This window comes from Nannospalax galili, unplaced genomic scaffold (assembly GCF_000622305.1).
Source record: "Nannospalax galili isolate Female #2095 unplaced genomic scaffold, S.galili_v1.0 scaffold1027, whole genome shotgun sequence".
NCBI classification, from domain to species: domain Eukaryota; kingdom Metazoa; phylum Chordata; class Mammalia; order Rodentia; family Spalacidae; genus Nannospalax; species Nannospalax galili.
In genome coordinates, this window is record NW_008355723.1 from 286,331 (window position 1) to 299,096 (window position 12,766).

Here is a 12,766-nt window from a genome sequence, read left to right on the forward strand (position 1 = left end):
TGTCCAACCAGAATAGACTGAATCCCATTGGCAAGAAAATTCAGTAAGAATTTTCTATGACATGAAAGCTGTGTGGTGTATTTTTGACATGGCTCTTTTTAGAATGTGCAAAAAAGGGATTGTTTTATTCGTTTCTATAATTGGTAAAAAAAAAATCTTAATGCAACATTTTTAGTAGATTTTTAGTGTGTTTTAAAATGTGAAGAAAAACATCTTCAAGTTGAATGATACCAATGAAAAGATGAAATGAAATGTAGGAATACACGTTTCAAACTGTCATGTTAGGGTTTCCTTTATTCTAAGAATAAGGAGAATCCATTGTACTTAGCTCATATCTTTGTGAATTATGGTAAATTATTTTAAAAATAATTTGTATCAAACGGTAAGTATGACTCAGACCAGCAGCTCTTAATCACAAGACGAAGCTATTTCACTTGAGTCTAGCCCATTCTTATGTTCAGAGTAAGCATTTAATTTTAGGTTTTATCTTGAAATAGATCAAATTACTAATGCTTGTAATCCACAGCAATATCAAGAAAGCTTTGTCTAATAAATACATAAGGACAGTGTCAGTACAAACATCACAAAATAAATAAATCTACCTTAAACACCAACTCAGTCTGCTTTGGGTTTTAAAAAAAATGATTAGGTACCTTATTAAGACATCATAATTCAGACGATATTAAATTATACATAATCTAAATTCATTTTGTGAAAACTGAAAATGGATTAATCTGCGGGCATATGAATAATAACCTTTAAAAAAAGAGTAATTCTGTATGCAGACAGGAAACCTAAAGGGTGCACCTTGGGACACAGTATAGGAACTGATTTGAATCATTTTTAATGACTCTTAAGGACATATTTACATTTACAGTACCCCTAAACTTCCACCTACAGCCATTAAATGCATGACTGATTTTTCTTGGTTTCTGACCTCTGTGCCTCTTGTTCCCAGTTCTCTAATTTGGGTCAGCAAAGTGGTCCTTGGGCCAAATTCACCTGTTTCCGTTTGGCCCTTGAATTAAGAACAGATTTTACAGTTTTTAAGTAGTTGAAAAACCTGGTATTTACATGTGAAATTATATGAAATTCCATTTTGCGTGTCCATAAATAAAGCTTTATTTTTCAGTCATGATCGTCCATGTACCTGTTGTCAGTGGCTGCTTTTGCACACCAATGGCAGAGCTGAATCCTTACAGCAGAGGCCATATGGACCCAATCCTGAAGTCTTCACTATCTGGCCCCTTACAGACCAAGCTTGTTGACTCTTAAGTCAATTACAGGCCAGGGATGGTTGTTCCTCTGGCTTTTTTGCTTCATTCTTCAGAAAATGAGTTGGCGGCGCTGTGCCATTTGGCTTGTCTTCAGCATGTGCCTCACATAGGTGTGAAGACGGCTGGAGTTCAGAAATCAAGTTCCAGTTTAAACCTAGGGGAAACAAACAGTGTGTATTTCTTTCCACCATATTCATACTTGATAACTTCTTCCCAGAAGATCTTTATCTGTAACACTGTACACATAGGTTTCTTAGTATACTGAACATGAATAAGCAGAAATATTTATAGCCTAGTAAGGTTCAGAGTGATTTGCTAGCAGAAACTCGCAGCTCTGGTGACTAGGGTTGAAGGAGGTTTTTTCTATAACACACAATGTTAAAACATGGTGTTCCTAGGAGATAGAACATAAAAGTTATTTTTGTCCTGGAACATCATGTTCTTCAGGAAAAAAACCCCAACAAATCCTTTTTATTACATTCAAATAAACTTTAAGAAAAGGTGGAATTCCTTCAACTGTGCATCCCTTCAGGTAAGAGTGAGATGTATGTTACTTCTTTAGAAATTCTTAGATTATTGCTGAAGCTTCAGATGTGATTATTTTAGAACAAGTAACATGAAATACTGTCAGTCAGTAGGTGGCACACATGCTGCACTTGTTTTCTTACGAGTACATACAGAAAGAACCTGTTTTAAAAGAAGGGCCCTCTTGGGAGGAGTGCCATCGTAAAGGAACTCATAATGGGGTACAGTTGTAACAATGGCTATTTTAAAAGAAAAGCACCAATGTTTAGCAAATGCTTCTAAAGGTCTGCTTGCTGAGGGAAATGGAATCCAAAGGCAATCATCAAAACTACCATCGTTCTTCCCAGCTCTCCTAAAATATAAGCAATCAGCAATATTCATCATACTATACATGCTACTTTTAATTCACATAGTGGAGTCATGTGCATTTTTATATGCTCAGTGTAGTTTTAGAAGTACATATGGCTGCTTAAATGTAGAGTGGTATGCTTATGATAAATTTGCCTGCCTTAGTGTAGGCATGTGCCACCATGCCTAACTGATGCTAAGTTCTAAGTACGGAAACTAGTGTATGTGTATATATATACATATATACATATATATGTATGTATGTATGTATACATTTAAAAAATGTATATGAGTGTTATGCCTGCAGGTACGTTAAGTCCACCCGTGCCGTGCGATGCCTGTGGAGGACAGAAGAGGTAATGTTTGTATTTTGAAAGAGCCTAGCAAATATAGTCTGGGTACCAATTATTTTAGAAGATCCTTAAGCACAGAAGCATAGAAATGTATCAGACTGGTTACAAATCAGTTTGGCTCTGTCAAGAGGCATCAGTGAATTCTTTAATAGTGAGCTTCAGTGGTCCTGTAGTTTTAAATGAAAAATTCTGGGATGTAATGGTGAAATTTTGTAGTATAAGTATCAATGTCTCCACTATGCTGCTGGTCTCTTGTGACTTTTGAAACCTAAAACCACAACAGAACAGAGGAAAACTGGGCTTTAATAATCCTCTAGGTTTATAAAGGGAAAGGAGCTCAAGAGAGGTAGGACCATAGGAGAACGGTATTATTAAGGGAGAAAGGGGAAAAGTGGGGGCACCTTAATTGGGGAAACCATGATGAAGGGGTTAGACAATATGAGAGATAAATAATGCCTAGCTAGTTTTAAAAACTAGAAGGAACCATATTATTCCAACAACGTACTGACAAATTAAACATACCAGATCAAGAAATATATGTCAAGGTAAGGTTTATCTAAGAACAATTGGTCTTTGCCCAAGATTTATCTACATGACACACAGTAATTAAAAGTACCAGACTGGTGGAACTAACCTTCTTGGATGTTTAACAGACATACTTTGAGGTCTAAAATAATTTGGTCACAGGGACAGAAAGGACACTTTTTGCTCCTTGCCATCCTAGGTCTACTAGTTCCAGAGGACTATAAGCATCTCTCAAAATGTCCTATAATGGTGATGGGTCACCTGTCCTTTTGATCAAGGAGGCCAAAGTGACTCTACCAGATGGACTTGAACCAGTGTCCAGTCTATAAAGAGGAGGGTCAACACAGAGGAATCAAAAAAAAAGCTAGTTCCAGGGGACTATGAGCCTCTCTCAAAATGTCCTGTAACTGTGGTGGGTAACCTGTCCTTTTGATCAAGGAGGCCGAGGAGACCCCACGAGATGGACTTGAACCAGTGTACAGTCTACAAAGAGGAGGGTCAACACAGAGGAATCATTTCCTCCATGCTTCCAAGTGAAGCCAGCCATGGTCGAGCAGGACCTTTGACTTATCTTCACATAGGTGGAACTGGTAAAAGAAAGGAGCCAGGGGCTCCTCCCAAGCCCATGTGACCCCTGAGGAACAGATCCTCAAACAACCTTAAGAGTAAAAATAAATTGGTTTATCTGGGCCAACGATATGGCCTTAAACACCCAAAAGGAAAGTGTAACCAAAGATTAAAGGAGCCAGTGTAATTTTTTAAGAGTCTATATGTATAGCTAAAGGCTACATAACAAGCAACAATGCCAGATAGGAGATACCTTCTTTTGAGTTGTTGTCCAGGATTCCCAGATAGTAACCCAGCAGAGAAATGGGAAATTGAACAGCAGACCCCAATCTTATCTAAAGCAATATTGAGAACCGATTGCTGCTAGATGAGGAACAGCTGACCTTCCTAAAATAAAGACATCTAGATAGGCTGACTAGATTCACCAGACGGACAAGTAGTGGGGAACGGCTGGAGGTGCTGGCAACACAGCAGACGGTAGCAGGGATAACAGAGTATAAAGGCTCTAGTGGGGAGAGGGAGGCTATGGAAGGGTGTTATATGGGAAGTGGGTGTACAGTTGAATAAGATGGTTTGGGATGTTTTGTGTGATATACACACACAAAAAAAATCAACAAATTAAAAAAAATGAACTATATTTGAGGAGGAAGCATAAAATATTACATCATGTTAATAAGTAGAGGTAGGCGGGCGTGGTGGCGCAGGCCTTTAATCCCAGCACTTGGGAGGCAGAGGCAGGCGAATCTCTGTGAGTTGGAAGCCAGCCTGGTCTCCATAGTGAATTCAGGACAGCTGGGGCTAGAGGGAGACCCTGTCTCAAAAAGAAAGAAAAAAAACAAACTAGAGATGATAATAATTACCATTGAAATCTACCTGATGACTTTATAGACATACACAGGTGCCAAGGATCTGAGTGCAACTGATTATGACTAGTAATAATCAGATACAGATTAGAGATGCATGTGCCAACATCTCAGTGTTATTAGCAAAAACAATGAGTCTTTCTGTAAGAAACAGTATATTTTAAAATGAAATGGAGATATTTTTTAACGGTTAAAATCTCAGAGGCTGGAGAGTTGGCTCAACAGTTAAAAACACTGACTGTTCTTTCAGAAGACCCGGGTTCAAATCCCAGTACCCACATGACAGCTAACAACTGTCCGTAACTCCTGTTCCAGGGGATTCGATAGCCTCTTCTGTCCTCTGGGCATTTCACGACACAGGTGCACTTACTTACATGCAGGCAATACACGCATACACATAAAATAAAAAAATAAAATATTAAAAAATAAAACCTCATTCAATTTTATGTCTTATGGGGCTTATACTGAGTTCAATATTGTATAACTGTATTACAACAGCGAACCTAAAATTTTATAGCCACTTCTGAAAGAGATGTATCTTTGCTCTGGAAACTGTTATTGAGGCTGTTAAAGCTGTAATGAAATGCTTCTAAAAAAAATGCAGTAAGAAAATGAAAATGTATTTTTAAAAAAGAAAAACAAATAATCCTTTAGGTTTATGAAACTTAAGTGCAGTTGGGTAAGGTACCATAAGTTATGTATGATCTTCAGAGCCCTTAGGAACCTGAGACAGGAGGACCACTTGACGCCAGGAGTTCAAGGTCAGCCTAGGCAACATAGCCACAAACAGACAGACACACCCCCAAACAGTAAAATAAGTGAGAAAAGGAACTTAGGCTTGATTCCCCTACATGCTTTCTATTCTGTATAATCTATCTGCTTTAAGGTAGAATGAAATCGACTTTATGTGAATACCAAGCTAGCTGCTGACACCAGTGCATTTTCAGATGGAGGCTTTTCAGTTATTTTACTTTTGTGGTTTTGCTTTGTTTTTTGAGACAGGGTCTCACTATGTTTCCTAAGTTGGTTTCTTATATGTAGGCCAGGCTGACCTTGATTTTATGATCCTCCTATCTCAGCTTTCTAAATGCTGGGATTACAGTCGTGTGCTGTCATGCCTGGCACATTTTATTTATTTATTTTTAATCAAGGCAGAAGGAGGTGAGGTCATTGAGTCCAAGTGAAACATAAATTAGTCCATAATACTAGGCATCCAAAGGAATAAAAGATGAATGAGCCATAGAACCCTCAAAGAATGATCATGTGAGTTATTAGTAATTAAGACAGCCCTGTGAGTGAGGACACTCTCTGACACTTGGGGCAAGTTGGCTGCCCTTCGGGGCTTTTGTTTAGTTACTTACAAAATGAAGTCTTAAAAAAACATGCATTTGTGTGCATATCACAGTATGCACCTGGAGGTCAAAGGATAACTTGCAGGAATCAGTTCTTTCTATCTACCATGTTGATTCGAGGGATCAAACTCGGGTCATCAGGATTGTCAGCAAGCATTACCCAGTGAGCCATCTAGCCCAGGAGGTCTAAAATTTTAAGAGCTTACATATAACCTCAGAGTCCTTGTCTTATTTTAAGGTACCATTTCCATCTGTCTTCAGGGGACATCCTCAGAAAAGACAGGGCATCATACTGTATTACAGATTACTTTCAGTTGAGTAGTGTTTCAAAATGTTACAGTAACTTCATATACCTGGGTCAAACATGCTGCCAGTGGTCACTGTCGGTAATCCATTGTGTCACTGGAGGACAGGGCACCCATAGGTTTCTCCTCCTTGCTTTGGACACTTTCTGAGGCCACAAGCTGAGGTGGTATGAGTCCTCGGGACTGCTTAGTTGACTTGGTGAGCTTCTTGAGTTCACTTGCAAAAGAGATACCCCTTCTTTTATCTTCTCGGGATGCCTGCACAGAAAAAAAGAGCCTTCCTGTGAGGTAAAGATAAACGCAGGCTCCTGAGTCCCATGGCACTCTGTCAGGGAGTCATTTATACTTCTATTCTCAGGGTCTCTTACACAGGGGAGTGTGCTGTTTTGTTTTTTTTTCCCTACAGAGTGGAAACAAAACTAAATAATCTCTTCCAGCAATTCTTGAACTCAGGAACTTTCTCCTAGATAGCACTAGCTCCTGAACCTAACTATGATGTGACTGAATATCAAAGGATCGATAAAGAGAATGAAGTAACTTTAACCTTTACCTGCACCTGCTCCTTTAGCTTGAGGATGAATTTTCCTGCACCTTTCCACTTGCTCTGGGCTTGAAACACACACTCTTGGTCCAGAAGGATCCTCTGTGAGGACTTTGGGTTAGAAGACTTCTTGTTGGGCGCATCTTTCATCACCTCTTCCAAAAGTACATAGTCCCCTGGGTTGGGGTTGCTCAGGATGCTGTAGGAATATTTGGCTTTGCATAAGGTCTGAAAGATAAGCGATGATCAGTTGAATCAAGTATCTCTAACATTTGTATTCATCCTTAGTGAAAGTTTAAGGTGGAAAAGTGGCTTAGATTTATAAAGTGGATCTTCCAGGTCAGATGATCCAACCTCTCATTGTACATTTGTTTATTGTGGCTTATAACACTTTTGGGGGGCAGATTCCAGTGTAAGCACAGCTAATGCATAACAGAATAAAGTTGAGGTCTAAATTCTCTGCACACACCAAAGCTCATAGACAGGAAGGTTATGCAGCCAGTGAGAAAGACTCCTGTCCTCAAGGGCCTCTCTGTGCCATGGGGCTGCCTCATTCTCACACTCTTGTTACTGAAGGAATTTTAGAAGTCACATGGTCTCCCTTTAATTTAGTAGAAGAGTATCTTCCGTTTTTGCATTTATTCATTATGTTTAGCGAGTCAAAGAGAATCTGGACTTCAAAGTCAATTAAGGAGACTACTAATATTAACTAAATTATCATACAGTAGGAGGAGCATATGGCACTGAAGTAGTATTTACCATGTGTCAGGTGTTGTACAAAACACCTGCATATGTTACTGGCTTAATCTTCACAACCACCTTGTGAGGGAAGTACTATTCTACCATCTCCACGTCATCTATCTGAGAATTTACACATAATGGTGCCAGAGCCAACTGGAATGGGCTAGTGAAATCAAACACAGAAGGGCATTTATATAACAGAAATAAATCAGATCCTCCCCAACCCTGACCCTCCCATCCCCCAATCCCCCAGCCTCCAAAGTTTGCACAGTATAACGAAACACAGATCTGAGTGAGGTCTTGCTGAAGATCTCTGAGCGAGTTAGAGGTAGAACTTTGAGTCCTCAGCAATATGATCAAGGGTTGTGCTGTTAACTACTGGGCTGTATCACTTCTCAAATAGGTGTTTAATGAATGCAAACCTTGAGGAGGCTGTGCGGGAAGGGCAGCCTGACTTAGAGTAAGCAAGTTGACTTAGGGTCAGAGTTGGCCTCCTGCTTGTGTTCAGTGGCATTCTTCAGAGATGGGCATTAGGTATTGGCTTGGGCATTTCTGGGACAATTTCTGCAGTGCCACCTCATAAATCCATTATCAGCAGAGTTCTAAACTCATTTTTAGATACTAGCCTAAGTATCTGTTGCAGAAGTAGATATTTCCTATCCTTAAGATGTACATTCTCCCTTCCCAGGTCCTTCCTTGCCCTAGAACTTATTAATAAATTAGTAAATGAGCCACCAAAGCCCACACATTTGGTTTGCCTCAGTAATTTATACCAACAAAAGGGCTGAGGTGAGGAAAGGAGAGATTTCTTTCCTTGTGCTGCTGGTATCAAGCCCAGGGCCCTGTGCATGCCAGGCAAGCAGGCTACCTCTGAGCTGTACCTGTACTCCAAAGTTCTTTACCTGCTGAATGACATCCTGTGCAGTACTGACACGGGGAGCTTTGATAACGGTTCGAGGTTGCTCTGGAGAGACATCATGCACTTGGACAAAGAAACTCTCCTCCGAGCTCAAGATTACCTCTTTGTCATCTTGGACAATGCTTTTCTCTTCTAGGGTCTACATTTAAAAAAGAAAATGTCTGAGTAATTGGTAAGAAGACAGAAAACATTTAGGAGAAATTTGAGCTGTATCTGAGTAAGGTGGAACCAGTCTTAGCTTTTTTAAAATTAATATTTTCTTTATTATTTTTGTTTTATGTGTATGAGTGTATTGCCTGCATGTATGTGAGTGCACCCGTGTCGTGCAATGCCGCAGAAGTCAGAAGAGGGCTTCAGATTCCCCTGGAAGGATGGTTTGTAGCCACCATGTGGGTGCTGGGAATTGAATCCAGGTCCTCTGCAAGAGCAGTCAGTGCTCTTAACCGCTGAGCCATCTCTCCAGCCCCAGTCTTAGCTTCTTTTTTAAAAATAAGATTTATAGCCAGGCATGGTGGTGCACACTTTCAATCCCAGCACTTGGAAGGCAGAAGCAGGCAGATCTCTGTGAGTTCAGGGCCAGCCTAGTCTACATAGTGAGTTCCAGGCCAGCTGGGGCTACAGGGAGACCCTGTCAAAAAAGACAAAAAAAAATTTATCTATTTAATGTATGTTTTGCCTGCATGTATCTGCACTGTGTGTGCAGTGCCCTCAGAGGCCAGGAGGGGGTGTCTGTTCCCCTGGTTCTGGAGTTATAAATGTTGCCATGTGGGTGTTGGGACACAAACCCAAGTCTTCTGCAACAGAAGCCAGTGCTCTTAACCACTGAACTATCTCTAGTCCCCATTTGTATCATTTTATTAAAAATTTCCAAATAGAAGTAAAGAAAATCCTTTACTTATTTTCACATTTTCTTTTTTCTCACCTCATTATTAGGAACAAATAAATGAGCAAACAAACCTGTAAACAAAATCTCAATGTTGTTAGGTTATATACCCTTCTATAATCTGCCGTGGATACACAAAGGTATTTTTGTCTACGTGAATAAATACAACAAAATCCTGGAACTATGTGAATATAGATAAAATTTTTTACATGGCTTGGAGAGACAAAGGAAGTAAACAGCAGGTGTGAAGACTTCGGTCAGAAAACTGTCCTATTCCTAACATTCTCCTAAGGTGATCCCCACAGGCCAGGCTACTGAAAGGAAGCTAATCAGAAGGAGTCAAGATTTGCTCTCACTGCCCTCAAAGCTCTAGTTGGTCCCATGACCCAGAATTGTCCCCATTGATGTTAAAGTCAAAATGGAAAACTGCCACTAGGTGGTGCCAAACTGTAACCAAGAACCGAAAGAACAGGATCCTGGAGCCAGCAGCCAGGCCAACCTGTCCAGGCCTTTCAGTAATTCTTCAGGTGTAGCCCTTTAGCCTATACGACTGGAGTTTTGGGCTCTACTCATTCTAATAGTGGAGGCAGAGGAGCAAAGTGATTTTGTCTAATTCTTTTACATAGAATGTGACTGTACCTTCTTACACATACCATTCTTCAACTTGTTTTTTCTCTCTACTTAGAGGACTGCTCATTTCACAGCTGTTCCTGGAGCTCTTGTTGCATAATCGGATGTGGCTGCATTATGTGTCCTTGCAGTCATCACTTTATATTTAACAGTCATAAAATGAGACCAGGGGCTGGAGAGATGCTCAGTGTTTAAGAGCACTGGCTGCTGTTGCAAAAGACCTGGTTTTGTATCCCAGCACCCACATGGAGGCTAACTACCATCTGTAACATCCATCTGTAACTCCAGTTCCAGAGGATCCAGTGCCCTCTTCCGACCTCCAAAGGCACTGCATGACAAGGGTATACTTACATGCATGCAGGTATAACACACATACACATAAATTAAAACAAATTAATTAAGAAGTAAATGAGACCAGTTGGGGGCAATTCACATGATAGAATGTCTAAACTTAGTGCAACCCCCCCCCAACCAGGAAATAAGAAGGGGACACTGAGGAGATAGCTCAGTCATTAAAGTCTGTGTTGCACAAGCATGAGGACCTGAGTTCAATCCCCTGGTAAAAAAAACCAGATGTGGTGGTATACACTTTTGATTCCAGCATTGAGGAGGCAAGACAGGTGAGATGGATCCCTGGGTCTTGCTGGCAGGCCAGAATAGCCTACTTGATGAGTTCCAAGTCCCATGAAACTTTGTCTCAAACAATTAACAAGATGGATGGCTCCTGGCATCTGAGGTTGTTCTCTGGCCTCCAGACACACAAGCACAAATGTCAGGAGCACCTACCCACACATGTGCACCTTTATATACATGAATATGCACACACACAAGAAAAAGGTTGCTTCATAAAATGTCCCAGCAAGAATTCATGGTGTGTGTGTGTGTGTGTGTGTGTGTGTGTTTGCCCATGTGAAGGCCCAAGGTCAACATCAGGTGTCTTCCTTTATTGTGCTCCACATCATTTTTCATGACAGGGTCTCTCACTGAACCTGATGCTTGGTTTTAGCTCTTCCTCTGTCCACCCCTCAACAATGGGTTATAGACACACACCACTGCACCTAGTACTTAGTTCTGGGGAATCTGAACTCAAGTTCTCATGCTTGTATGGCAAGCACTTTCCTACCGAGCCATCTCCTGAGCCTGTATTTTTTGATGATCTATATATATATATTTGGTCTTTTTAAGACAGGGTTTTCCTATAGCCACAGCTGGCCTGTAACTCACTACGTAGACCAGGCTGGCCTCAATCTCGAGATCTACCTGCCTCTGCCTCCTGAGTGCTGGGATTAAAGGTGTGCACCACCACACCCGGATATATATATTCCATGTAGCTGAGGCTAGCTTTGAGTTAGCTATGTAGCCAAGGTTGCCCTTGAACTCCTTATTCTCATGCTTCCACCTCCCAAGTGCTGGGATTACAGGTATGTACAAACATACTTGTATGTGCAGCTGCATCTAGCTATATTTTTTGGTATTTTTAAACAATTATTATTTTTGTGTATGAGTGTATTGCCTGCATGTATGTAAGTGCATCCATGTAATGCAATGCCCATGGAGGTCAGAAGAGGGCATCATATTCCCCTGGAAGTGGAGTTATGGACGGTTGTTAGCTGCCATATGGGTACTGGGATTTGAACCCCAGTAATTGAGCACTCAGTGCTCTTAACCACTGAGCCATTTCTCCAGCCCATTATTTTTTGACTATTTTTAAATTAATTTTTTAAGTTAGTATACAAAGTAATGGGTTTGATTATGGAATAGTGCATTTGATTTGAAAGGACGCCTTAGAACCTTACTTAAAGTCTACTTTAAAAAATTTTATTTATTATTTTTATTTTTTATTTTATGTGTATGAGTGTATTGACTGCATGTATGTGAGTGCACCCGTGTTGTGCAATGCTGCGGAGGTCAGAAGAGGGCTTCAGATTCCCCTGGAACTGGAGTTAAAGATGGTTCATAGCTGCCATGTAGGTGCTGGAAATCAAACCTGGGTTCTCCGCAAGAGCAGTCAGTGCTCTTAACCACTGACCCATCTCTCCAGCCCCAAGTCTACTTATTTTTAAGGCGTTTTCAGCCATAGGTAATGAACAGAGGATAGTAGCAGTGGCCCTCATAACATTTTTCTGCATATTGTCTACATGTGCAACATGAGCTTCATGATAATTTGTGTGTGTGTGGGGGTGGGATCAAGTTCAATCACTTTATTATAAATTTTACAGGTTGGGTAGCGAGGTTTACACAAGTTAGGTGACCAATTCAGAATTATTTAATTTCTGGCAGAGTCTGGGTTTATGTGATTTTTCAGGTCTAGGAGCAGTCAGAGGACACATTGACCAGGAAATGTGGTACCTGACAGCTTGGTGGTACCTGACAGCTTGATGGTTCAGAAGACAAGAAGAGTGTAACAGGTAGAGAGGAGAGAGGCAAGATCACCCATGGAAACTGGGGACTGTTAATACATTCTATCGGCAAACTGTTTCTGTAGCTTACTAGCTTCACAGTATAAAATAAATGGAAATATCTGTATCCAAACCTATTGATGCTAGAGCTCTATGAAATTCAATAATGGGGGGACCAGGGTGGAGTAATGGGAGAAGTAGGGTAGAGATTGAAACATTGCACCCTTGTGGGGCCTTGTATATGCTGAGTATTTGTGCTAATGCTAAGCTTTACCCAGAGGATAACATAAATATTTATGAGGTACCACTATGCACCAGATAAGCCTAAATCATTACATATAAGTAATCCTTTGAGATATATTTCAGTTGTTTTTTAAAAAAAAAAATCCACAAAAGCATATGAAAGAACATACCAGAGCCTACTCACCAGAAAAAAACTTGTGAGAATGCCCTTGTAATTTGTTTCCCTTTTCTTCAAAATCCTTCTCTTCTTACAGGTTTTATTAAGCATCTATTCTGGAAGGCTTTATTGCCTGCT

General features: G+C 40.4%; 1 protein-coding gene across 2 annotated transcripts in view; it reads right to left on the minus strand.

Moving 5' to 3' along the window:
• Window positions 1-271: 271 nt before the first annotated feature.
• Window positions 272-12,766, minus strand: part of Plce1 (phospholipase C epsilon 1) — a 351,996-nt gene continuing 339,501 nt past the window's right edge. For both annotated transcript variants that reach the window (XM_017803186.2, XM_017803185.2), the window contains 4 exons: window positions 8,300-8,455; window positions 6,666-6,884; window positions 6,164-6,373; window positions 272-1,431 (listed from right to left, as the gene is read on the minus strand). In XM_017803186.2, the coding sequence (XP_017658675.1) occupies window positions 6,188-6,373; window positions 6,666-6,884; window positions 8,300-8,455 (561 nt within the window). In that variant the 3' untranslated portion in view covers window positions 272-1,431; window positions 6,164-6,187. The remainder of the gene's footprint in view (window positions 1,432-6,163; window positions 6,374-6,665; window positions 6,885-8,299; window positions 8,456-12,766) is intronic.